The sequence below is a fragment of the Crocuta crocuta genome, unplaced genomic scaffold (assembly GCF_008692635.1).
Source record: "Crocuta crocuta isolate KB4526 unplaced genomic scaffold, BGI_CrCroc_1.0 scaffold140, whole genome shotgun sequence".
Classification (NCBI taxonomy): domain Eukaryota; kingdom Metazoa; phylum Chordata; class Mammalia; order Carnivora; family Hyaenidae; genus Crocuta; species Crocuta crocuta.
The window spans coordinates 9,551,465-9,578,930 of NW_027527775.1; the positions used below are offsets into that span (position 1 = coordinate 9,551,465).

Below are 27,466 nucleotides of genomic sequence, written 5' to 3' on the forward strand. Positions count from 1 at the left end.
ACTGCAAGATGTATTACAAAGCTGTAATCATCAAGACAGTACGGTACTGGCACGAAAACAGACACTCAGATCAATGGAACAGAATTAAAAAACCCAGAAATGGACCCACAAACGTATGGCCAACTAATCTTTGACAAAGCAGGAAAGAATATCCAATGGAATAAAGATAATCTCTTCAGTAAATGGTGTTGGGAAAACTGGACAGGAACTTTTAAAAGAATGAAACTGGGCCACTTTTTTATACCATACAAAAATAAACTCAAAATGGATGAAGAACCTAAATGTAACACAGGAAGCCATCAAAATCCAGAGGAGAGAGCTAGCAAAAAACCTCTTGGACCTTGGCTGCAGCAATTTCTTACTCAACCCATCTCTGGAGGCAAGGGAAACAAAAGCAAAAAATGAACTAATGGGACCTCATCAAAATAAAAACTTCTGCACAGTGAAGGAAACAATCAGCAAAACTAAAAGGCAACTGATAGAATGGGAGAAGATATTTGCAAATGATGTATCAGATAAAGGGTTAGAGTCCAAAATCTATAAAGAACTTATCAGATTCAATACCCAAAAAACAAATGATCCAGTGAAGAAATGGGCAAAAGGCATGAATAGAGACACTTTTGCAAAGAAGATATCCAGATGGCTAACAGACACATGAAAAAATGCTCAATGTCACTCATCATCAGGGAAATAGAAACCGAAACCACGAGACACCTACCACCTCACACCTGTCATAATGGCTAACATTAACAACTCAGGCAACAGCAAATGTTGGCGAGGACGCAGAGAAAGAGGAAGCCTTTTGCACTGCTGGTGGAAATGCAAACTGTTGCAGCCACTGTGGAACACAGCTGGAGGTTTCTCAAAAAGTTAAAAATAGAACTACCCTACGGCCCAGCAATTGCACTACTAGGTATTTACCCAAAGGATACAGGTGTCCTGTTTCAAAGGGGCACATGCACCCCAATGTTTATAGCAGTGATGATGACAGTAGCCAACGCATGGAAAGAGCCCAAATGTCCATCAACTGATGAATGGAAAAAGAATATGTGGTGTATATATACACAATGGAATACTATTCGGCAGTCAAAAATAAGGAAATCTTGCCATTTGCAACAACGTGGATGGGAACTAGAGTGTATTATGCTAAGCAAAATTAGTCAGAGAAAGACCATTATCATATGACTTCACTCATATGTGGAATTTAAGATACAAAACAGATGAACATAAGGAAAGGAAAGCAAAAATAATATAAAAACAGAGGGGTTGGGGAGTATGCCTGGGTGGCTCAGTCGGTTAAGCATCCGACTTTGGCTCAGGTCATGATCTCACGGTTCGTGGGTTCGAGCCCCACGTCAGGCTTTGTGCTGATAGCTCGGAGCCTGGAGCCTGCTTCTGATTTTGTGTCTCCCTCTCTCTGCCCCTCCACTGCTTGCTCTCTGTCTCTGTCTCTCAAAATAAAGACATAAAAAAGTTTTTAAAAAGTACAGAGAGGGGGACAAAACATAAGAGACTTTTTTTAAAAAAGTTTATTTTGAGAGAGAGAGAGAGTGTGTGTGAGCAGGGAAGGCGCAGAGAGAGAGGGAGAGAATCTCAAGGCAACTCAGCACAAAGCCCAATGCAGGGCTCAAACTCACAAACTGTGAGATCATGACCTGAGCTGAAACCAAGAGTTGGATGCTTAACGGACTGAGCCACCCAGGCACCCCAAAACATAAGAGACTCTTAAATACAGAGAACAAACTGAGGGTTGGCGAGGGGTTTTGGGTGGGGGTATGGGCTAAATGGGCTAAATTGGTATGAGCACTGGGTGTTATATGGAGGGAATGAATCACTGGATTCTACTCCTGAAATCATGATTGCACTATGTGCTAACTAAGTTGTATGTAAATTTTTAAACATAATATAAATTTAATTTAATTATTTTAAAAAAGGAAAATATTTTGAATTTTAATAATTTTTTTTTTCCTTTTTAAGGAATTAAAGATCTAATTTTGCTGTGTGGCCGGATTTTCTTACTGCTTGCTCTTCTTACTTTAATTATTTCTGTGACTACCTCATGGCTTAATTCATTTAAATCTTCCCAAGTGTATCTTAAAGGTAAGTTTATTGTTTATGCTACCCTTTTATAATTTTCTACTCAAATTTCTTTCCTTTATGTATTCTAAGATATTGCATAATTAGAATCATTTACCGCTAATATGTGACATATAATTTCAGCTGATCATTACTTTAGTCTTGATTTTATTTATTTATTTAAAATTTTTAATGTTTATTTATTATTGAGACAGAGAGAACAGAGCATGAATAGGGGAGGGGCAGAGAGAGAAGGAGACACAGAATCTGAAGCAGGCTCCAGGCTCTGAGCTCTCAGAGCCTGACGCGTGGCTTGAACCCACAAACCATGAGATCATGACCGGAGCTGAAGTCAGACACTTAACTGACTGAGCCACCCAGGCGCCTCACATTAGTCTTGATTTTTAATGGACTATAAATCCCAACATTTTTATGGGAAATTGTACATTATCCTTGTATATACATTTGAAATGATAGCATTTCTATATTGATACACTACAGATTTTCTAATTTTAAATTGTGCAGTTTCATTGCTGTTTGATGTTTATATTTTCAGTTTATAAACTATTAAGATACAACAAATGGTAATTGTATCTACCACTAATCTGTAGAGGCTTTTCAACCTAGTTTATTTTTCCTTTTACTTTGGCAGTTTTTGTTTACACACTTATCTATCTGTATAATTAAGTGCTTACTCTTAATTTTAGGAAACCATGCTTGTTCATATTTTATGTTTGATAAGCAAAAAGTTTTACTTTAATTTTGGTAGGTAAATATTTGTCAAAGACTTTGACAGTGTTAAAAATGTTAGAAGCCTTTTAAAACAATATTGTAAGGGCACCTGGGTGGCTCAGGTCATGATCTCGCGGTTCTCAGGTTCGAGCCCTGCATCGGGTTCTGTGCTGGCAGCTCAGAGCCTGGAGCCTGATTTGGATTCTGTGTCTCCCTGTCTCTCTGCCTCTCCCCTGCTCATGCTCTGTCTCCCTCTGTCTCAAAAATAAAAATAAACTATAAAAAACAACAACAACTCAATATTGTAGTTCACTTCAGAATGGATGAATCCTAAAACTAAAGCCTGCATTCTTGTACCCTTCTACAAAGAAGCTTGCTAATAGTGATTTTGGTACATTCTGTTTCATCTTGCTACTTATTTAAATGTAAATAAATAACAGGAAAATGAGCAGTGTTTCATGTATAGCCCTTCCAAATTAACCATGAATATACCCATAATCCTAAAAGGTTATACTGTTCGACCCAAACATAAAAGACAATCTGGATGTTTTAGGATCTCTCAATCATAGATTTTGGAAATTGTTTTCTTCTTTTAGTAAATTATTTGGTAAATTATACTTCAAACTATCCATTGGAAAATTAAATAAGAGCATTGTAACTTTTCTTGGAAATTTTGTGTTAAGTGCATTGACATCAGAAGGATATTTACTGTATGCATTAAATGGTCAAGCAATCTATGTTTTATAAATAAGGGAAATGTGTATTTGACATAGTTTTCGTAGTTTAAATTGTACCTTTTTGTTGTTGGAGTGTACATCATTCTGGTACATTTATGGATTAATGATTTTGAGTCATAATCATCACTGAAGGCTAAAACTATTTAAGAAGTAATTAAGACCATATAAAATTGCTTAATTATTGTCAGATTTTCTTCAAATGAGTAAAAAATCCTCTCGTTTATACAGTTTCTGTCTTCCCTAGTGTTATCAGATATTAATATACAAGACTTCACATTCATCCCAAACTTTAATCCCCCATGTTTTATAAAGATTTGCATGATGAAGTGTATTAAAACTTCAGAAGCAGTCAGTGCTCAGTGGCTTTAAGGATTAAAGCCCTTTGGGGCATCTGTTTGGCTCAGTCAGTAGAGCATGTGACTCTTGATCTTGGGGTCATGAGTTCCAGTCTCATTTTAAGTGTGGAACCTACTTAAAAAGAAAAAAAGTATTAAAGCCCCTTAATCAACTGCTATTGATTTATTTAGAAGCTATATTCTTTGATTCAGAGTCAGAAGGGAGAGCCTTAAGATCACTAAGTCTGACTCATCACATAGCAAGTTAGTGGCCTTCTGATTTCCTATGTGGTTTGCTGCCCTGATCTTTCCTTAATAAACTTGAGGAAATATTTATTGCCAGGAGAGAAAGTTGTTGACAGAAAGGAACACTCCTATTTAAGGAGCCAGGTAGGTTAAAGGATATAGTTTCTAAGAAGATATATAATTCCTCAAGGGAATACAGTTAAATGAAATTAATTCAAATGATACTTAGTGTACCTGGAATAAAAAAGGTTATACAACAGCAAAAATCCTTTTTCTTACCATTCAGTGGATAATAACCTAATATTGGTTCAGTCATGGGAGTTTCCAAGCAAACTCCACTTTTGGAATCTATATATGTGTACGTATGGTTTGTTTGTTTGTTTGTTTTTAAGTTTTGTGTGTGTGTGTGTGTGTGTGAGAGAGAGAGAGAGAGAGAGAGTTGGGGAGGAGCAGAGAGAGAAAGAGACGGAGACAGAGACAGAAGGAATCCCAGGTAGGCTCTGCACCATCAATGCAAACTTGAGGCTCAAACCCATGAACTAAGAAATCACCTGAGCCGAAACCAAGAGTTGGACGCTCAGGGACACAGGGACACAGGCGTCCCTGTGTGTATTTTCTAAAGTAGGCTCCGTGCCCAAATTGGGGCTTGAACTCATGACCCTGGGATGAAGTGTCAGATGCTCTACCCACTGAGCCAGCCAGGTGCCCCTTTATTTATTTATTTTTAAAAGATTTTATTTTTGGGGGCGCCTGGGTGGCTTAGTCGGTTAAGCGTCTGACTTTTGCTTAGGTCATGATNAAAATATTTTAAAAAAAGATTTTATTTTTAAGTAATCTCTACATCTAACATGGGTTTTATTTATTTTTTAATGCTTTTTTATTTATTTCTGAGAGAGAGAGAGCATGAGCAGGGGAGGGCCAAAGAGAGAAGAAGACACAGAATTCGAAGCAGGCTCCAGGCTCTGAGCTGGCTGTCAGCCCAGAGTCTGACGCAGGGCTCGAACCCACGAACCGTGAGATCATCACCTGAGCCGAAGTCAGACGCTTAACCGACTGAGCCACCCAGGCGCACCTAACCTTGGGCTTTAAAGTCACAAGCCTGAGATCAAGAGTCGCACATGGGGTGCCTGGGTGGCTCAGTCGGTTAAGCGTCCAACTTCGGCTCAGGTCATAATCTCTCAGTTCGTGAGTTCGAGGTCCACGTTGGGCTCTGTGCTGACAGCTCAGAGCCTGGAGCGTGTTTCGGATTCTGTGTCTCCCTCTCTCTCTGCTCCTCCCCAGCTGATGCTCAGTCTCTCTCTCTCAAAAATAACTAAACATTAAAAAAAAAAAAAAAAAAAAAAGAGCTGCTGACTCCACTGACTGAGCTAACCAGGCGCCCAGGCATGTTGCTTTGCTGTCATGTCAAGGGTGACCAAATCGCACACATGCCTATAGGGCACCGCTCTGCACTTGATGTGCAGAAATGGGCTTTCATGCCATGTCTTGGAGCAGCTGAAGCCTTAACACAAAAAACCCAATATAATCATTCTTGAAGCCTCCTCACCAAAACTGTAATATTTATTAATGTGTATGAAAGAATTTTTGTTTCAGAACAGACCTTTTCTTACGGATTTTACTTGTGGATTTCTTTGAACTGTCTACATGTACCTCATTTTCATCATTTAAAAAATACAGTCTGTTTTTTGAAGGCTTGTCTCTTCCAAAATGTTATCTACAGACCACTTTCAGAGCATTCAACTTACAATATTTGAGAATTAAAAAGAATTTTTTGTTTTGATGTCTTAGAAGAAGAAGAGAAGAATGAAAAAAAGCAAAAACTTGTCAGGAAAAAACAACAGGAGGCACAGGGCGAAAAGGTAAAGCATAATTTTTAGACAGTATATATACAGAGAATACAGAATATCTGGGGTGTTTAAAATTGAGGTCTGTTGCTTTTCCTTGTTTGTGCTCAGACTTTTTTTTAAGTTTTTTTGAAGTTTATTTAAGTTTTTTTTTTTAAGTTTATTTACTTTGACAAAGAGAGAACACACTTGCGATCGTAGGGGGTTGGGGTGCAGAGAGAGAGGAGAGAGAGAATCCCAAGGAGGCTCTGTGTTTTCAGTGCAGAGTCTGACTTGGGGCTCAAACTCACGAACTTTTGAGACCATGATCTGAGCTGAAATCAAGAGTGAGATGCTTAACTGACTAAGCCACCTAGGTGCCCCACGTGCTCGAATTTTTTAATTATTGAGATCAAATTCACATGACTTAAAATTAACCAATTAAAAAAAGTAACCAATTTAAAATGTACAATTCAGGGGCGCCTGGGTGGCTCAGTCAGTTGAGCGGCCGACTTTGGCTCAGGTCATGATCTCACCGTTCATGGGTTCGAGCCCTGCATTGGGCTCTGTACTGACAGCTAGTTCAGAGCCTGGAGCCTGTTTCAGATTCTGTGTCTTCCTCTCTCTCTGACCCTCCCCTTCTCACACTCTCTCTCTCTCTCAGAAATAAATTTAAAAAATGTTTGGAAAATTTTAAAAAATAAGATTAAAAAAATAAATAAAATAAGATGTACAATTCAGTGGCATTAGAACATTCACAGTGTTATGCAATCACTACCTCTCTCTAATCCTGAAACATTTTCTTTACCCCAAAAGAAAACCTCGTCCCTATTAAATAGTCACTTTTCCATTCCCCACTCCTACCCTCTGGCAACCACGTCTCCTTCCAGTTTGTATGGATTTATGTATTCTGGATATTTCATATGCATGGAATCACGTAATATGTGACCTTTTGTGTTTGGCTTCTTTCACTTAGCATAATGTTTTCTGGGGTTCATCCATATACCTGTATCAGTACCTCATTCATTTTTGTGGGTGAATATTTCATTATATGGACATATCAAAATTTGTTTATCGATTCATTTGCTAATGCACACTTAGGTTGTTTCCACCTTTGGGCTATTGTGAATAGTGGTGCTATGAATATTTGGACACAGGTCTTTGAGGATCTGTTTTCAGTTCTTTTGGGTATATACATAGGAGTAGAATTGTTGGGTCATCTGGTAATTCTGTGTTCCACCAAACTGTTCTCTCCACCAGCTATTCCATTTTATATTCCCACCAATTTCCCAGGGTTCCCATTTCTCACGGACATATATTATTCCCACTCCTACCTCCTTTAAAATACTCATTGTAGTGGTGCCTGGGTGGCTCAGTTGGTTAAGCGTCTGACTCTTGATTTTGGCTCAGATCTTGAGGTTCATGAGTTCAAGCCCCATGTTCCTGCTTGAGATTTTCTCTCTCTCCCTCTCTCTCCGCCCCTCCTATGCACTTTCTTTCTCAAAATAAATAAACTTAAAAATAAATAATAAGTTCTCATTGTAATGAGTATGAAGTGGTATCATATTGTGGTTTTGATTTACGTTTCCTAACGACTAATAATGCTGAGAATCTTTTCATATGCTTGTTGGAGAAATGTCTTTTGTTTTCTTATATCTTCTCCCAGAAATGTCTGTTCAAGTTCTTTGCCCATTTTTGAATTGTGTTATTTGTCTTTTTGTTTTTTTTTAAAGAGTTCTTTATGTATTCTGGATCCTAGACTCTTATCAGATACATAATTTCCAAGTATGTTCTCCCTTTGTGTGGGTTGTCTTTTCATTCTTTTGATACTGTCCATTGATGCGCAAAAGTTTTGATGAAATCCAGTTATTTCTTTTGTTGTGCATGCTTTTGGTGTCCATTGCCAAATTCCATTGTCCATTGCCAGATTGAAAGCCATGAAGATTTACTTTCAAGAGTTGTATGGTTGTAGCTTTTATATTTAGGTTATTAACCCACTTTGAGTTAATTTTTGTATATGGTGTGAGATGGGGATTCAGTTTCTTTCTTCATATTGTTTTGGCTATTTGGGGCTCTTTGCAATTTCATGTGAATTTGAGTTGGCTTTTCCATTTCTGTAAAAAAGGCCTTTGTGATTTTGAGAAGGATTACATCAAAATCCATAGATTGCTTTGGGTAGTTTTGACATTTTATATTAAGTCTTCCTTGCTTTGTCTAGTATTGACATCTTAATGATATTAACTTTCAGCCATAAGCCTGTAATATCTTTCCACTTATTTATATCTTTAATTTCTTCCAGCAATATTTTATAGTTTTCAGTGTACATAGTTTTTACCCTTTTGACTAAATTTATTTCTATATATTTGATTTTGGATGCTGTTTTAAATGTAATTGTGGTTTTCTTTTTTGACTTTTCATTGCTAGTATATAGAAATACAAACGATTTTCGTGTGTTGATCTTGTACCCGGCACTTTGTTTATTAGCTCTAGTGATTGCTGTGCATGGATTCTTTGGGTTTTCTATTTAAGGCAAACCTTATTTTATTGTACTTCATTTTATTGTGATTTGCAGATACAGGGTTTTTTTGTTGTGTTTTTTTTTTTTTTTACAAATTGAACGTTATGGCGACTCTACATCAAGCAAGTCTATTAGTGCCATTTTTTCCAATAGCATTTGCTCACTTCATGTCTCTATGTTACATTTTGGTAATTCTTGCAATATTTCAAATGTTTTTATTATTATATTTTTATGGTAATCTGTGAATTTTTAGACAATAAAGTATTTTTAAATTAAGGTATGTGCTTTTTTGTAGACGTAATACTATTGCACACTTAGTAGACTACCGTATAGTATAACATAACTTTTTAAAAGTTTATTTATTTTGAGTGAGAAAGCACAAGTAGGGGAAGAGCAGAGACAAGGAGAGAGAGAAAGAACCAGCAGGGGAGGGGCAGAGAGAGACGGGAAGAGAGAGAATCCCAAGCAGGCTCTGCGCTGATAGCACAGAGCCCAATTTGGGGCTCGAGCCCATGAACCTGAGCCAAAACCAAGAGTCAGACACTTTACTGACTGACCCACCCAGGTGCCCCTACACATAACTTTTATATATACAGGGAAGCCAGAAAATTAATTCGACTTCCTCTATTGCTATATTTACTTTATTGCAAACTGAACCTGCAATATCTCCAATATATGCCTATATAAGATCATGTCATCTGTGAATAGGGATAGTTTTACTTCCTCCTTTCCAGAATTGGTGTTTATTTCTCTTTCTTGCCTATTGCTCTAGCTAAGACTTCTAGGTGGTGTTGAATAGTAGTGGTGAAGGAAGGCCTTCTTGTCTTGTTTCCTGGTCTCAGAAAGCTTTTAGTCTTACTGAATGTGATGTTAGCCATGGGATTTGTCTCATTATGTTGAGCAAGTTCCTTCCTATTCCTAGTTTCTGAGTATTTTTATCATAAAGAGTGTTGAATTTTGTCAAATGTTTTTTCTTTTTTTTTAATTTTTTTTAATGTTTTTATTTATTTCTAGGAGAGAGAGAGAGACAGCGTGAGCAGGGGAGGGTCAGAGAGAGAGGGAGTCACAGACTGAAACAGGCTCCAGGCTCCGAGCTGGCAGTCAGCACAGAGCCCGACGCGGGGCTCGAACCCACGAACTGCGAGATCATGACCTAAGTGAAAGTCGGACGCTTAACCGACTAAGCCACCCAGGCGCCCCAGTTTTTTCTGTATCAATTGAGATGACCATGTATTTTTTCCATTTGTTTTATTGATATGTATTACATTGATTGGTTTTCTTATGTTGAAACCTCTTGCATTCTTAGGATGAATCACACATGGCTGGTATATAATCCTTTCAGTCTGTTAATTGGATTCAGTTTGCTAGAATTTTGTTGAGGATTTTTGCATCTATATAAGGGATATTGGTTTGTACTACTCTAGCAGTGTCTTTGCCTGACTTTGGTATCAGGATAATGTTGACCTCATGTAATTAATCAGGAACTGTTCTTACTTATATTTTTTGGAGTTTCAGCAGGACAGTGTTAACTCTTCTTTAAAGGTTTGATAGAAGGCACCTGGGTGGCTCATTCGGTTGAGCATCCCACTTCCACTCAGGTCATGATCTCAAAGTTCGTGGGTTTGGGCCCTGCGTGCGGCTCATCACAGAGCCTGGCACCTGCTTCGGATTATGTGTCTCCCTCTCTCTGCCTTTCCTCCACTTGTGCACACATTCTCTCTCTCATAAATAAACAAACATTTTAAAATGTTTAAAGATTTGGGGCGCTTGGGTGGCTTAGTCGGTTGAGCGTCCGACTTTCGCTTAGGTCATGATCTCGCGGTTTGTAGCTTAGAGCCCCGCGTCGGGCTCTGTGCTGACTGCCAGCTCAGAGACTGGAGCCTGTTTCAGAGTCTGTGACTCCCTCTCTCTCTGACCCTCCCCTGCTCATGCTGTCTCTCTCTCTCTCTCCTAGAAATAAATAAAACATTAAAAAAAGCGACAGAAAAAAAATGTTTAAAGATTTGATAGAATTCACCTGTAAATCTACTTTTCTTTACTGGGAGGCTTTTAATCACTGATTCAATATCTTGTTAGATATGTTGAGATTTCCTGTTTCTTCCTGAGTCAGTTTAGGCAATTTATATGTTTCTAGAAGTTTATCCACTTCATCTTGGTTTTCTCATATGATGGTCTACAATTGTTTACAATATTTTTTTCTGGGGCACCTGGGTGGCTCAGTTGGTTGAGTGTCCAACTCTTGACTTTGGCTCAGGCCATGATCTTGAAGTTCTTAAGTTCAAGCCCCATGTTGGGCTCTGCACTGACAGTGCAAGCCTGCTTGGGATTCTGTCTCCCTCTCTCTCTGTGCCTCCCCACCCCAAAAATAAATAAATAAACTTATAAAAACAAAGGAAACCAAAAACCCCACCAGAATCTCCATTTCTTTTAAGCCCCAAAATATTTCTACTTTACTATGATTAAGCTATTCGTTAACACTTTTCCAAATGACTTCATGCCTTGGGCATCATGCCTTGAGCAAACAGCTTTGACTTAAAGCTCCTAGAAGCCAAGCCTCACATCCTATGCATCTTTGTATCCCTAGCTCCTAGTAAGTTTTCGTTGCACTGAAAACACATTAAAATATCTAGAGGCTGACTGCCAAATAAGCATAAGCATTGAACATTTGTTTTTATCTGCTTTCGGTGTATATGCAGATTTTTAGAGAGTAACATACAAATGGAGGATGCTGCTTTTTTGACAAAATTGAGTTAGCGTGAAAGAAAACACAATTTGTTAACGTGTTTCTTATTTACACCTTTATAGACAATGTAAGATCTTAGGAATGTTGTGGTAATAACACTTTATTTATTTGTTTGTTTGTTCATTTTAACAGGTCAGCAGATACATAGAGAATGTTCTAAAACCTCACCAGGAGATGAAATTGAGAAAACTGGAAGAGCGCTTTTATCAGATGACGGGTGAAACCTGGAAGTTAAGCAATGGTCATAAACTTGGGGTTAGAAAATGGTCTCACTTTATATTTTGAATTCTGCTACTACATACATGCAGTATATGTATATTACATATAATGTATAAGTACATGCAATGTATAAGCATATTACATATATGTACTTTTAAAATTTCAACTGATGTTAAACCAGTCTCGTTTTTAGGAATCTTTACTGCTAATGAGTGTACATAGAGCATATTTGTGTGTTGAAGGGTCAAGTGCTTAATCTCCAGTTCATGAGTTCATGCTGCCCCAGGTTGGACCTGGAGCCTACCTAAAAGAAATTAAGTTTCAGAGTAACTAGTCACAGATTTTATATGTAAGATCATTTCTATTCCAAAGACTTTTTGGTTTTATTGCTTTCTGTTTATATTGCATCTTTTACCATCGTATAAATAAAATGATCTGGTAAAGGTAAACAGGATTCTTATCATGAAGTAGAATCAGCTGTTACTCATTTCGTAATAGTAAATATGTCATAGAACCATCAAGGGTGGGTAACAAAATTAATGTGAAAGATGTGCAGCATGAAATGTGCCTGCTTTGTGGAGTGAGTTCACCTCTGAGATGAGTTTGTCTTCTGGTCAGTTTGTCTTCTGTTTGGAAGCCTGATTTTAGCTGGCCACACCTTTTTCTGAAATGGTCACAAAGTGAATTAGTCATTCTGCCCCTTGCTTTTAGGCTATGTCTTCATGACACGAGTAGTATATATTTTAACCTAATTAGTGGGGACAACAAGAGGTCAGGGACCAAGGAGACCATTAGTATCGTTATGACTTAAGGCTTTTAGGACTGTCAACAGTGTGCGAATCAAGGGGCACCTGGGTGGTTCGGTCGGTTCAGCATCCAACTTCGGTTCAGGTCATAATCTCATGGTTTGTGAATATGAGCCCTGCATCTGGCTCTCTAGGCCTTTTCTCCCCTCTTTCTGCCCCTTCCCCACTGGTTTTTTTTTCTCTCTCTCCCTCCCTCTATCCCTCTCTCTCTCTCTTTCTCTCTCTCAATATATACATACATACATACTTATATACATACATACGTACGTACACTTTTAAAAAAAAGACGAATTAAAAAAAAAGAATGTGAGAATCGGAATGTCAATTGCTGAGAAAAGGTGTAGGCGTCAGCTGATGGAGCCTGGTACTTTGCAGTCAGCCAGCCTGTTTGGCCAGTTAACTATTGAGCATCCAGATCTCTTGATTTCCATTGCTCTTGCCCCTTCCACAAGGTTTTCTTAGGATAAAGGAATGGGGAAAACACCCCCAAAATGGTGGCCATTTTAGTCTGATGAGAACTTTTACAAGTCAGTGGATGTAGAAAAGGGTATTATTTAACTAATAAGTATGTATCTGAGAATTTGACATTTAAGTTCATTATTTTGCTCAGGAAAAAGTTTTAATGGATAATACTAATAAAAAGTAATCTTTATGATTTCTGGGGTAAAATCCTTTGCCTTCTAAAGTGATTAATTCAAAAGGAAGATCAGAGTTTGAATTTGAGAACTGAAATATGTTTATATGTAACAGAATACTAGGACCATATTCAGCTATGGACGTATTTCATGGTTACATACACAGACATGTTTTTACATACATAGTCTCTTTTCATAGCTTTTTAAGGCACTGTCTTTTTTTAAAAAAATTTTTTTTTAAGGCACTGTCTTGCATCCTTTAATGAAAGGAGAAAAGAATATCATTCAGGTGTCCTTCTTTCTACCATCCTACTGAAAAATGTGGGGATTGACTAAAATGGAAAGACCTCTCTCAGTCTTGTGTCTATCATAGGGAGCCCCAGGGTAGATAAGGGTAGTCTCTACAGGATGTTTTCTTGTCCAAGGAGATAACGCTTTAAATTTCTGGACCTAATATTGTCCAAGTTTTTTTTTTTTTTTAAGTATGCGCCACACCCAATATGAGGGTTGAACTCACAACTCTGAGATTAAAAGTCACACACTCTGCCAACTGAGCCAGCCAGTATTTTTTACTGATTTTTTTTTCTTAACCAAAATGCCATTTTTTACTGAAATGCCATTAGGGTAAAAGAAATAACCACTGTGAATCGAATAAAGTTTATAATAGAGACTGTTTAGAAATTGTCTGTTGTTTTTGACCAGGGTGATGAAGAGTTGGTGCTTGAAAATGGGAGTCAGACATCTTTTGAAACCTCAGATAGCAGAGAAGCAGCAAAGAGACGGAACTTGCCTAAGCCTTTAACCAAAATTTCACCATCTGCTGAACAGCCCACGCAGAAGAAGGTTCATTACCAAATGCCTACTCATGTAATTGTATCAGTGTGCCTCTGGGCAAGGTGGTATACTGAGTGAAGATTAGGGCTGGCTTTTCATCCACATGGTGTCTTCCCACTGCCTTACAAAGGGATCAGCTTCATTAAGAGTCATTTTTCCTATTTGATACTAATATTAACGTTCTGAACCACAGCTGGAAGCTATGAAGATAAATGATAGGCTTACAAAATACTCAGTTCTTTTGAGGAAGTAATTTGGTTATGTAGAAATGAAAAATACAATGTTTACTATGGGAAATATTCCTACAGGTAACTAAGACATGATTAACCCATATTTACTGAGTGGCTAATATTATTTATTTTTTTAATTTAAAAAGATTTTTAAAGATTTTATTTTTAACCAATCTCTATACCCACCATGGGGCTTGAACCCATAACCCCTAGATCAAGAGTTGCATGCTCCACCAATCAAGCCAGCCAAGCACCTGAGTGGCTCATATTATTAACATGGGTAATATTTTTCTCAGTAGCCCTTCTCAAGAATGGCTTAGCAACCATTCACTTTGAAATAGTGTTGAGGTTCATTATTCCTTCTGTTCTTTCAAATCTTTAATCCTTAAGTTGATTCGCATTTGGATCTTGCAAAGGTTGGAAATAAATCTCTTTGCAGTGACTCTTAGGGAAAACAGGGAGGCCATATGTTCCCTGAAAATAGTTTCTAATGTGTTGCCTCTTGGTCTGAGGTTTCTTAGTTCCATAATGGAGCCTGAGGGTGGTAGCCAAGTCACTGACCTATTTCCAGCATTTCAAAAAGATCTTATGGACTAATTAAAATTCAGGATTCTTTGCTTTTTGTTACTAACATGAATCGTCTCATGTTGATGGTAATTTTGGTTGACAGGTTTTGATACCAAAGGAAAATAAACGGTTTATTTGATAAAATGCAATTAATGTTGGCTAGATATGATGCTAGAAAACGTGAGTCTATAGTATTAAAAAACAAAAAGTGTCCCTGAAGGTTACATTGTTGGTAACCCTGTTGAATGAGAGAAAGTGGTCTGAACACCTGGTTTTGTAACAGATAAACAGAAATAAGGAAACATGAGTAAATCATGAAGACAACAAAGTGAATGTTTGTTATCCAGTCCCCTAGAAGTACCAGTGAAGAAAAATAAACATTTAAAGTGTGTACATGTATGAACCTAAATAACTTTGGGGTCTGTTGAACTTAATATTTATCCTCTGTTTCTTTAAATAGTATATTTTTATATAGTATCTTGGACCATCATAAAAATAAGATTCTTAAATATGCATAGATTGGTAGCTGTCATACTATATCCTGTTATTATAATCTATTTAGCAAGAATTACCCAAAAATGTTTAGTTGAACCCTATCATATTGTACATTTTTCATACATGTATATTAAAAGATTTCATTAGGGGCGCGTGGGTGGCACAGTCGGTTAAACATCCGACTCTTGTCTCACTCAGGTCATGATCTCACAGTTTGAGTTCGAGCGCCACATCAGGCTCCATGCTGATGTCAGAGGCTGCTTGGGATTCTTTTTCTCTGCCCCTCCTCCACTTGTGTGTGCGCTCGCTCGCTCTCCCTCTCTCTCTCAAAATAAATAAATATTAAAGAAATTTTAAAAAATAAATAAAAGACTTCATTAAGCTTAGATGTGTCTAAACTCTAAACTAAAAGGAACTCTCACCGAGATTATTTTTTTTTTCTTCAAAATGTTTACATTCTTCTAATACTTAATTTTCTTTAGGTTCTTGATCTACCTGAAGAACCTCCTGAAACAGCTGAAGAAGTAAGCCCATTTTTTTAACTTTAGAAATTAAATGTATTTTGTTTTATTTAACATCAAGTGGGTATATTTTGTCCCGGTTTGGGTTTAGATAAAGAAGAGAGCAGGAGTGTTTATGTGATTGTCCCGTAATTAGGTCCGTTTTGAACGTGGTGTAATAGCAAATCTCTCAGCCTGTGTCCTGTTTTGGGGCCCGCCGTCTGAGCCAAGTGGGTCATAGAGCCCCCCACCTCATCAGGCAGAGGATAGGATACATGGGCTTTTCCAAAATTCCAAAACTTTAGGTCAGCAAAGGAGTTACTTACTTTTTCTAGATTTTGTTTGTTTGTTTATTTACTTTGAGAGAGACAGAGAGCAAGCAGGGAGGGGCAGAGAAAGATGGAGACAGAGGTTCTGAAGAGGGCTCTGTACTGACCGCACTGAGCCTGACGGGGCTCAAACCCATGAACCATAAGATCATGACCTGAGCCAAATGCAGATGCTTTACTGACTGAGCCACCCAGGAACCCCAGGAGTTACTTGTTATTAAAAGAGAATCGGGGACACCTGGATGGCCCAGTCATTTGAGGGACCAACTCTTGATTTCGACTCAGGTCACAATCCCAGGGTCGCATTTTGGGATTGAGCCCCTCGCAGGTTCCCTGCTGAGCCTGGAGCCCGCTTGAGAGTCTCTCCCTCTGCCCCTCCCCTACATGTGCGTGTGTACACTTTCTCTCTCAAAAATAAGCAGATGACTTCAAATTGTAGTTTTCCCCTTAACAAAGAGAAAATGAAGGATGCAGCTACCGTGCAGATATTCGAATTGAAGGACGGTTTGCTGTATTGGGGGGCGGGTTCAACAGAACCTCCACTCTGTACTGAGCCGCCTGCCCGGCTGCTGTGCCGCAGTCTGTGCCGCCTTCCTGTGGTCGCCCAGAGGTTCAGACAGGTCTCTAATGTACTGGGAGCGTGTGTCTTCTACACCGGCAAGTCCTCTAGGCAAAGGGAAGCCCTGATGGTTTTGTTTCTTAGAGCTCAGCAACTATTATACTCCTTGAAAGCCAGTGGCGAAATCTGCCACTGGGAGGGTCTTAATTTTGTCAACACACTGGCAGCGTTTCAGTGGAGTACTCTGGCTGTCTGAGGAAAATCCGAACGTCATACAAAAATAGAGACCATGAAGTGTGCAATCCAGATACTGAACCTCCAGGAAAAACACAATGGAAGGGAGGGAGGGAGGAAGGAAGGGAGGGAGGGAGGGAGGGAGGGAGGAAGGGAGGAAGGAACTTCTCATTTCTTTCTGTTATACCCAAAAAATTCATGTCTGTGATATGTCTGTTCTGACATACACCCTTATACATTCTCACAACCATTTATAATACAGATGTAATTAAACATAGCTCACATTTGATTGGAAGCATCTGCTTTACTCGGTCTTTAAAACGCATGACAGCGGCGCCCGGGTGGCTCAGTCGGTTAAGCATCCAACTTTGGCTCAGGTCATTATCTCACAGTTCGTGGGTTCGAGCCCCGCGACGGGCTCTGTGCTGACAGCCAGCTCAGAGCCTGGAGCCTGTTTCAGATTCTGTGTCTCCCTCTCTGTCTGACCCTCTCCTACTCACGCTGTCTCTCTCTCTCTCTCTCTCAGAAATAAATAAAACATTTTAAAAAATTAAAAAATAAATAAAACGCATGACATTATTCCTACAGAACAGAAACTTTGTCACCCAGGGTGCACGGATTATAGACATCAGGTTGTCAGTGAATGCTTGGAAGTTGTACCTTTTGTGATTGTAGGTAGATGGACACTGTTTTTCTTCAGGATCTCAGGTCTGCGACCCTAAAAAGTTAAGAAGCCTCTGTCACAGAGGCAAGCCAATACTGTTCTCGCCTTTATAAATTATTTAAAGCTATTCCATTTCATTTCCTCCCTACCCTTTTCTCATACTTGATAGATAATGTATTGTTTGCTCATTAAATCATATGTCAGAGTAACAAAACGTTAGAGCTGGACTCAACCTGAATAAACATCTTGCCCCATCTCCTCACCTGAGGCTGAAGGCACAGGTAGAAATTGTGTCTGAGGTGCTTCTGGAGAACCCCGGCCTCCCGGCGATAGCCTGTACTCCTCTCATTCACTCTGAGCAGCACTGTCCCTTTATTCTCTGCCCTTCTCTGGTCTTGCTCTGAATTTTTGGGCCTCTTTGCTCTGCTTTTGGTAAAGAAAGTCAACACAGTTTTGGCAAATAATCGTCACTGAAAATCACATGTCACACGTATGCACCTTATGTATATATCGTATTAATCAGGACAAGCAACTTTTAGATTACATAGTGAAGTTTTGTCAAGAATGCCACTAATGTCAGGGCGCCTGGGTGGCTCAGTCGGTTGGGCATCCGACTTCGTCTCAGGTTGATCTCACTGTTCGTGGGTTCGAGCCCCATGTTGGACTCTGTGCTGACGGCTAGCTCAGAGCCTGGAGCCTGCTTCGGATTCTGTGTCTCCCTTTCTCTTTGACCCTCCCCTGCTCTCTCGCTCTCTCAGAAATAAATAAAACACTAAAAAAGTTAAAAAAAAGAATGCCACTAATGTAGAATTGATTCTACTTGATACTTTACGGTATATTCTATTCTGTACCAATTGAGAAAAGCCGTCTACAACATGACCATAGCTAATGCTGCCGTGTAACACACAGGAAGGTTGTTAAAAGAGTAAATGCTAAGAGTTCTCATCATAAGGAAAACATTTTTTTCCTTTTTTCTTTTTTTTTCTTTTTCTTACTGTGTCTATATAAGAACCTGTTGGAACCGTCTCACTGTATATATAAACCAAGCCACCAAGCTTACACCTTAAACTCCTACAGTGATGTATGTCAGTTATTTCTCGATAAAACTGGAGGGGGAGGAGAAAAATCAATATGAAAATACCTTGATTCTATCAGAGTCCCCATTGGGTGAGGGACTTTCTGTCTGTGCAGTGGCTGTTACTCCTAGATTTCTAAGAATTCAATGCAGAAACCCTCAATTCCTCACCAGCCATTCACAGGCCATCAATTTTCCTTCCCTGGATGACTTTAAATGTCCTATTCCATCTTTCAGTGACCTGGACCTACCTTTCATCTCAAGCCCTGTTTCTGGACAGTCATGGTCCCTCCAGACGTCTCTTCCTGGCTTTTCCGCTCCGTTGTAACCCACTTATTCAGACTAATGAAAACAGACCTTAAGCGCGCTGTGTCATTGTCATCATAAAAGTTAAAAATAAGAAAAAGCATTTCAGTTTGGGAAGTGTGCCTCTCCAACCCATCCTCTCACCCTAATAAAGTGTTTTCAAAATAAAACTGGCATGCCTGGAGCAGGGAATGAGAGATCTACTATAATTACCCAAAGTTTTAGGATATTTGTCTTTGTAAGTTATATAGTCTTATTGTTCCTGGCTTTCTGCGAATGCTGTTTCCTATATTGTCAAGTTAACAGTTTTGCTCCGGTAGCAGTCGTTACATATCATACTGCATAGTCATCACCTATCATCATACGTAAAGCCTGCCCGTCATGACCAATATATTTGAATCCCCAAGCTACATAACTGATTTATGAGTACATATGCAAAAAAATTTCATCTTTAGGGATACTGGAAATGATGATTTTCAGGAAATTCTCTATTTCCTTATTGAAGCTAAGTCCATTAAATTCTGGTAGAACAGAGGGATATCTTTCTAATTCTGCATTGCTAGGGGAAAAAACTAACATTGATTTAAAAGGTTATTGGGGCACGTGGGTGGCTCAGTCGGTTGAACTACAACTTCAACTCAGGACATGATCTCATGGCTTTTGAATTCAAGCCCCGCGTTGGGCTCTGACAGCTCTTGGCCTGGAGCCTGCTTCAGACTCAGTGTCTCCCTCTTTCTCTGCCTCTCCCCTCCTCATGCTCAGTGTCTCTCTCTCAAAAAAATAAACATTAAAACATTTTTTTAATAAAAGGTTATCAGAATGAGGTGGAGCTTTCACTATAGATATAGATATTTCTGTATAGGTGGTAGCTATGGCTATAATAATGAACCATGAGAAAGTTGCTATTATAGCAGAAGTCTGCTTGGATTTAGGACTGGACTAATAGATGAGGAAACTAATGCCTCTATGGGATTTCTGATAGGGAAGAGAGGGATCTGAAACATAATTAATGCAATTGTTACTTAAGCAGTATACTCTGATTCTTTTAGTGCCTGTCTTTTTTTTTTTTTAATGTTTATTTATTTTTGAGAGAGAGAGCAAGTAGGGGAGGCATCAGAGAAAGAGGGAGACAGAGGATCTGAAGGAGGATCTGAAGCAGGCTCCTCACTGAGAGTGGAAAGCCCACTGTGGGGCTCAAACTCACAAACCGTGAAATCATGACCTGAGCCGAAGTCAGATGCTGAACCACCCAGACACCACCCAGATGCCCCTTAGTGCCTGTTATTTATTATTACAGCCATCGATAGAGTTCTAAATTAATATGGGAAAAATTTTTAAATGAGAGGAGGAAATAACTCATGGTAGTCTAGAACACAATAGAATATTTGCCATATGGGGCCCCTGGTGGCTCAGTTGGTTGAGCGTCCAACTCTTGATCTCAGCTCAGGTCACGATCCCAGGGTTGGGCTCCACACTGAATGTGGAGGCTGCTTGAGATTCTCTCTTTCTCCCTCTGCCCCTGCCCCCCATTCACGTTTTCTCTCTCTAAAATAAAATAAAACATGAGAATATTTACCATATATTACAGTTCTACTTTTAACTTGAAAAGACTGACCATAGAATTTAAAAGAACTTGAAAATAATTTTGTAATTCATTATATAATGTAGCCATACCACCATAGCAACTATTTTCTTTTTTTTTAAGTTTAGTATTTATTTTATTTGAGAGAGAAAGTACAGGTTGGGGAAGAGCAGAGAGAGCGTGAGAGAGAGAGAATCCCCAGCAGACTCCACAAATCAGTGTAGAGCCCGATGCAGGTCTGGAACCTACAAACCATGACCGATCATGACTCGAGATCATGACCCGAGCCGAAGTTGGACGCTCAACCGATTGAGCCACACAGGCTCCCTGCAACTATTTTCATTATTGTACACCATCTTTCATTGTAAGGAGTTCCTGGGAATTTAGTTATTGCTACTACCTTCTTTTTTTTTTAAGATTTTTTTTTTTTTAAGTAATCTCTCCACCCAACTTGGGGCTTGAACTCACCACCCCAAGATCAAGAGTCACACACTCCACTGACTGAGACAGCCAGGTGCCCCTGCTGCCGCTTTTAATTTAGCTTTCATTTAGCAATCTGTTTGGCACAGTGATTTACTTTCCAATTTGGATTGTGTCCTAGGTCTTTTACCCATTCATATGTCACTCCTCTACGCTATCAGTAATATGAGAAACGGCACAACCGATTTTCATAGTAATTGTAATAACAGAATAATTGCTAGATTTTCAAACAATGATAGTTGATTTCTCTTGAGTGTCTAGTCATAATGGAAAATGTTTATATATATTTTTTATATATTATATACTATATATAATAAGNTTTTTTGAGAGAAAGAGAGAAGGGCAGAGAGAGGAAAGAGAGAATCCCAAGCCGGCTCCGCACTGTCAAACTAGAGCCCGTTCGCAGGGCTCAAACTCAAGCAGTGAGATCATGACCTGAACTAAAAAGTTAGATGCTTGACCTACTGAGCCACCCAGGTGCCCCTTTAATTCAGTGTATTTGAAACTCTAGTTTCTCATAAACCATTTGGCTTAATTCTGCTTTCAGGTCGTTAACCTTTGAACGACCTGTAAAAGTTAAATTTTATCACATCTATAAACAAGCATACTTGGCTTTTAATCTGTGATTCACCTGTTTTGTGATTTTATTGTGTGTTATTATAAAACTTTTCATTAGTAGAAGTACTAACAGAGATCAGCATTGAACTGATTTGGATGTGAATCAAATACGTGACCTACTTGAATGGCAGTATTTTCTAACATGGCTTTCCTGAAGGGGTAGGTGCTGCTGTAAAACCACCATTTCTATATCCTCCGGTGCCTCCGTGACTCCCAGGACCGTTACGATAATGTTTAACCGTAAGACAGAATTTCCTGGGGGCTCTTGGGGTGGCTCAGTCAGTTAAGCGTCTGACTTTGGCTCAGGTTCATGATCTCTTGGTTCATGAGTTCGGGCCCCGCATCAGGTTCTCTGTTGTCAGCTCACAGCCAGATTCAGATACTCTGTCCCCCTCTCTCTGCAACTTCCCCTGACATCTCTCCCAAAATAAATAAACGTTAAAGAATAATAATAATAAATTAAAAAAAAGAAAGGGTTTCCTAACCAGTATATAATGGACATCAGAATAAATTATTAATTCCTTATCCTTTTTTAAAAAAATGCCTTATAGTATTAACTGGTAGTTTGTAAGCTCTTCTTAGCTATTTAACTGTTTTAACAAAGGAGAGATGGTGGGGAAACTGAATGTGTAAAGCAAATGGAGCAGCAGCTCCTCCAGGAGAGGAGTTCTTTGAGTTTCCAGCATCCAGGACCAACTCCATGCCGGTCTATCATTTGTTTGGGGGACGTGGGCATGGCGCACAGCTTACGATGATAGAGTAACTTGGGACATTTGTTTCCTTGCAACCCAGTGTTTTTCTTGTCTATAGACTCCAAGGTGGAAAGGATCTTCTTGGTTTGGTAGATAAATTTGGAAGCCCCTGTGCAGCGTTGATATTATCTGGACAGATAGAAGCATCTAGTGTCTGGTGTCCTCTCCAGGAGGCTTTGCCACTGATCTCAGTCAAGAGGAAGATGTCTCTTCCATTTCAGAAGACACTTCTTTATTTCGAGTGAATTTTATCTGGACCTCCTACTCTCAGATCTAAATGCCTACAAAACCCCACACAAGCTTTTTAGAATTACAGATGTTTCACAGGAGTAGTATTCTGGAATTGCAGAGCACAGTGACTTGGAATTCTTATTCGAACATTTTTATTCCTCAGGTAGTTGCTATTGCTCTCCGATGTCCAAGTGGGAAGGTCCTGAGAAGAAGGTTTTTTAAGTCTTGCAGTTCACAGGTGAGAAATTCATATTTTCAGAAATGTTTTTGTTGAATTAGACAATAGTTTACTCCCATGCAGTGGGGGAGATATTACCTCTCCCTTGTCTGGCGCTCCCTTCGGGTAAGGGTAAAGGCCATTGATACATACTCTGTGTTGCAGAAACTTGGATAATTAAGCATGCTGGATCTTTTTTCAATCCTCCCCTCCGCCACCCCCCAGTTCTTTTCCTATTTTTTATTTGTTGTTTTTTAATTAATTACATTTTCACAGCTTGGTAGATAACATGCTTTCAAATCCTTATGAAGCAGACAGTATTAACTTGGTTCCCAATATCCCTGATAGATTATTAACCTAAGCCCTATGGCTTATACGTAATTTTCAGATCATTCTTTAGGGCTTATTTTCCTTTATTCCAGTAGATTTTTTTCTCTTAAAAACAATGCTCTGTTCATTAGTAATAATTTGGAAAATGTGGAAAAGTGGAGAGAAAAAAGGCTTGATCTGCAGTCTTGATGCCAAGGTCAGTTGCTAATATTTTGGTGTATTTCTACTTTTAAGTGCATTTAAACATATAATTGTGCATTGTATTGAACTATAGCTAAATACTTTTCTATCCTGATTGCATTTAACCTTCTGGGATGAACATGTTATGAACTGTAATGGAAAATACTGACAGGTTCAACTGCATAAAAAATGTAACATTCTATAAAGAAAAAGTTCATAAAGTTAAATACTTGGAAAAAATATTTTACATCTGTGTATGATAGAGTCATTTCTTTAAAAAAAAATTCTTTACATTTATTTATTTTTGTTAGAGTGAGACAGAGCTTGAGCAGAGGAGGGGCAGAGAGAGAAGGAGACACAATTCTAAGCAGTCTCCAGGCTCTGAGCAAATGTTCAGCACAGAGCCCTATGCAGGGCTCGAACCCCCGAACCGTGACACCGTGACCTGAGCAGAAGTCGGACACTTAACCAACTGAGCCACCCAGGCGCCCTAAAAAATTTTTATTAACGTTTATTCATTTTTGAGAGAGAGAGAGAGAGCGTGAGCAAAGGCAGGGGCAGAGAGAGAGAGGGAGACATAGAATCAGAATCTGAAACAGGCTCCAGGCTCCAAGCTGTCAGCACAGAGCCCAAAGTGGGACTTAAATCCACGAACCGTGAGATCATGACCTGAGACAAAGTTGGACACTCTGCCGACTAAGCCACCCAGGTGCCCCTAGAGTCATTTCTTTATAAGGAGCTAATATACAAATCAAGGAAAAGATAAATACCTCAGTAGATTAAATAAATATTTAGGATTCCTAGAGAAAAAAAAAAGTGACAGATAAAAATAGGAAAAAAATGTTTGACTTTACCTAGAATCAAAGCAGTATAAATTAAAATGGGACATAATTTTCTACCTATCAGATTGTCAAAGATTAAAAAGAAGAGTAACCTGGGCATCTGGGTGTCTCAGTCAGTTAATGCGTCAACTCCTGACCTCACGCCACTTGAGTTTGAGCCCCGGCATCAGGCTCTACGCTAACAGCATGGAGCCTGCTTCAGATCCTCTGTCTCTCTCTCTCTCTGTCTCTCCTCCGCTTGCACTCTCACAAAAAGTAAATAAATATTAAAAAAAGAAATGAAAAAAAAAAGAGTAACCCAGTTTTGACCAGTGTGTGGAGAAAACGGTGATTCTCATTAACTGTTCCTATGAATATAAATTTATAAATTGGGACACTTTTCCTATGGGATAATTTACCAGTGTAATCTTTAAAATAGATCTTTTGTTTCATTAATTTCATTTATGAGAATTCTATAGAAATAAGGTAAATGATCAAAAGAATAATGCAGGGATTGGTTGAATTAAGGTATATCCAAATACTGGAAGATTAGGAAGCTTTATGACCTAGATGTACATTTATTATGTGGAATATCAGTAGGTTCTTGGATGATGGTTAGCAAGAGAAGTCAGAGATGATCTGTAATTGATACTCCAACTTCCTTCGAGAACATTGTAGTATCCAGCTTCTTCCTAAAGCATCAAACTGTCCTTTGGCAGGCATTTTTAGGCAATAGTTAAGTGGAAGTTTTGATGGTTACTATGGTAATCCTCATAACAGGAAATGTTTTCAGCTTATAGGGATGGCCCATTGCAAATTGGGCTATCCTAAGGCAGAGTCCCTGGGGCTTCGTTATGTCTTTGGTGACAAAGTTCCTGTATGATTTTGATGTGGACTCTTGGCTTAGATTTTTGATCTAAATAATTTCTTTCCCAAGCTAAACTTTTGTTCTCAACTTTTCTATACTGAATAAATGTCCCATTCCTTGTGGTTGGGACTTTCCTAGTTGTTAAATGCCTCTGCTGTCTATAGGTGCTTGTAGTCCCTAGGCCTTCTCTGAAACTTCCAAAAGGTACTAAGGGTTATTTGCATCTGACAATTCATGGTATGCTATTTTCCTTTAAATTCTAGAAGGTTCTGTTTTATTACTCAGTGCATGATTTAACAATGAAAGAATTGTAAAATATCATGGTGATCTAGAGGGGTACAACTATGCACAGTATTTGATAACTAAACTTTTTATCTTTTAGGTCTTATTTCACTGGATGATGAAAATCGGGTACCACACATCCACATACAGCCTTTCTACTTCCTTTCCCAGAAGGCCTCTGGAAGTGCAGGAAGGCTGGTCCCTGCAGGACATAGGAATAACTGTGGATACTGTACTCAACGTGGAAGAGAAAGACCATAGCAACTAATTAGGAAATGAGAATGACCTGCTCTACCTAAAATCAGTTATGCCATGATCTTACAGGACAATAAAGGATTCACGTTAAAATCATGCCATACCTTGATTGAGTTCAAGGCAGTAAACACTTTAATGTTGATATCCTTGGGAACGTATGGACACAAAGGATTAAAAAAGGATTGCTCTCTGTAGATAATAGTTTTTGGAATGTGCCGTCATAATGTACCACCTAAACACTAGATAAAAATGTATACAGTAAGGCACTCCATGATTTGTATTTTTCCTAGCTGACATCATTTATCACTATGTTGAAAAACAAAATCATATGACTTTGTTTTCTGCCTCTTCAGTCCACCTTGCCATACTGAAGTTTTCACAATTCAGTCAAAACTCTTTAAAATCCATTAAGTAGAAATGTTTGTTTTGCTGTATTTCCAGAAATGAAACTAAACATTTCAAAGGTCTTTAATGCTTTACAGTTCTTTTTGATATCCAGTAAAGGGTTAGTACCCAAAATATATAAAGAACTTATAAACTCAAATCCCAAAAAACAGATTATCCAATTAAAAATGGGCAGAAGATATGAACTGATGTTTCTCCAAAGAAGACACACAGAGGACCAACAGACACATGGAAAGATGCTTAAAATTATTCATCATCAGGGACTTGCAAATTGAAACTATAATGAGGTATCACCTCACTCCTGTCAGAATGGCTAAAATCAACAATACAGGAAACAGCAGGTGTTAGTGAGGATGTGGAGAAACGGGAACCCTCTTATGCTGTTGGTGGGAATGCAAACTGGTACAGCCACTGTGGAAAATAGTGTGGAGTTTCTTCATAACATTAAAAATCGGACTCTTATGATCCAGTAATTGCACTACTAAGTATTTAGGCAAAGAATACAAGAGTACTAATTCAAAGGGATTCATGTGCCCATATGTTTATGGCAGCATTATTTACAATAGTGAAGATACAGAAGCAGCCCAAGTGTCCATCAGTTGAAGAATGGATAAAGAAGATGTGGTATATATACACAACGGAATATCATTCAGCTATAAAAAAGATTGAAATTTTGCCCTTTGCAACAACATGGATGGAGCTAGAGAGTATAATCCTAAACAAAATAAAAGACAGATACCATATTATTTCACTCATGTAGAATTTAAGAAACAAATGACAAAAGGAAAAAGACAAACCAAGAAACAGACTCTTTAACTATAGAGAACAAACTGACGGTTGCCAGAGGGGAGGTAAGTGGGAAGATGGGTGAAATACGTGACAGGGATTAAGGAGTACACTTGTGATGAACACTGGGTGATTAAAATAAAAACTAAAAAAAAGGGGGGTATTAAGGTTTTTTAAAAAAATAAAGTTCTTTTTAATAGGTATGTTTTGTTTACTTAATCAGTGTCAAAGTTTATTTCATTTCACCTTGCTTTAAATTGAAACATTGGAAGTTTGTTCAGGTGGTTCAATATTTTTAAAACTAAAACAATGAAAGCCTGCCCAAGTGACTCAGTTGAGTGTCCAACTCTTGATTTCAGCTCAGGTCACGATCCCAGAGCCATGGGATCGAGCCCCATGTCAGCCTCCATGGTAGCTTACGATTCTTTCTCTCCCTCTGTCCCTCTCCCCCACTCGTGTTCTCTCTTTAAAAATAATAAAACAATTTAAAAAAATAATAAAACAATGAAAATATTAAAATACGGGTGAGTTTTTTACACTTTTTAAAGTTTATTTGATTTGAAAAAGACAGAGCGAGCAGGGGAGGGGCAGTGAGAGAGGAAGAGAGATCCCAAGCAGGCTCCGCACTGCCAGCATGGAGCCTAATGTGGGGCTCAAACCCATGAATTGCAAGATCACGACCTGAGGCAAAACCAAGAGTCAGACACTTAACCAACTGAGCCACCCAGGCACCGTTGGGTGAGTTTTTGTTTGTTTTTTTAAATGTATCTGGTCATTTCATTTTCCTGCAATGGGATATTCATTTACGGTAATACCAAGTTACACTCTCAGGTGTGGTGTAAAAAGCTCCTTGTTCCAGGGACGCCTGGATGGCTCAGTTGGTCCGTCTCTTTATTTCAGCTCAGGTCATGATCTCACAGTTTGTGAGGTGGAGCCCCACGGTGGGCTCTGCCCTAGTGGTGCAGAGGCTGCTTGGGATTCTCTCCCTCTCTCTCT

At 38.8% G+C, this 27,466-nt stretch overlaps 1 protein-coding gene across 2 annotated transcripts in view; it reads left to right on the top strand.

Annotated features, from left to right (window-relative positions):
* The window catches only part of UBXN8 (UBX domain protein 8), a 34,541-nt gene extending 7,876 nt beyond the window's left edge, over positions 1-26,665 (top strand). The window contains exons 3-9 of one of the 2 annotated variants that reach the window (XM_077773039.1): positions 1,978-2,100; positions 5,915-5,985; positions 11,343-11,465; positions 13,573-13,713; positions 15,479-15,520; positions 22,490-22,564; positions 25,125-26,665. In XM_077773039.1, the coding sequence (XP_077629165.1) occupies positions 1,978-2,100; positions 5,915-5,985; positions 11,343-11,465; positions 13,573-13,713; positions 15,479-15,520; positions 22,490-22,564; positions 25,125-25,292 (743 nt within the window). In that variant the 3' untranslated portion in view covers positions 25,293-26,665. The remainder of the gene's footprint in view (positions 1-1,977; positions 2,101-5,914; positions 5,986-11,342; positions 11,466-13,572; positions 13,714-15,478; positions 15,521-22,489; positions 22,565-25,124) is intronic. The other variant, XM_077773049.1, reaches the window with a different exon arrangement.
* The last annotated feature ends 801 nt before the right edge of the window (positions 26,666-27,466 follow it).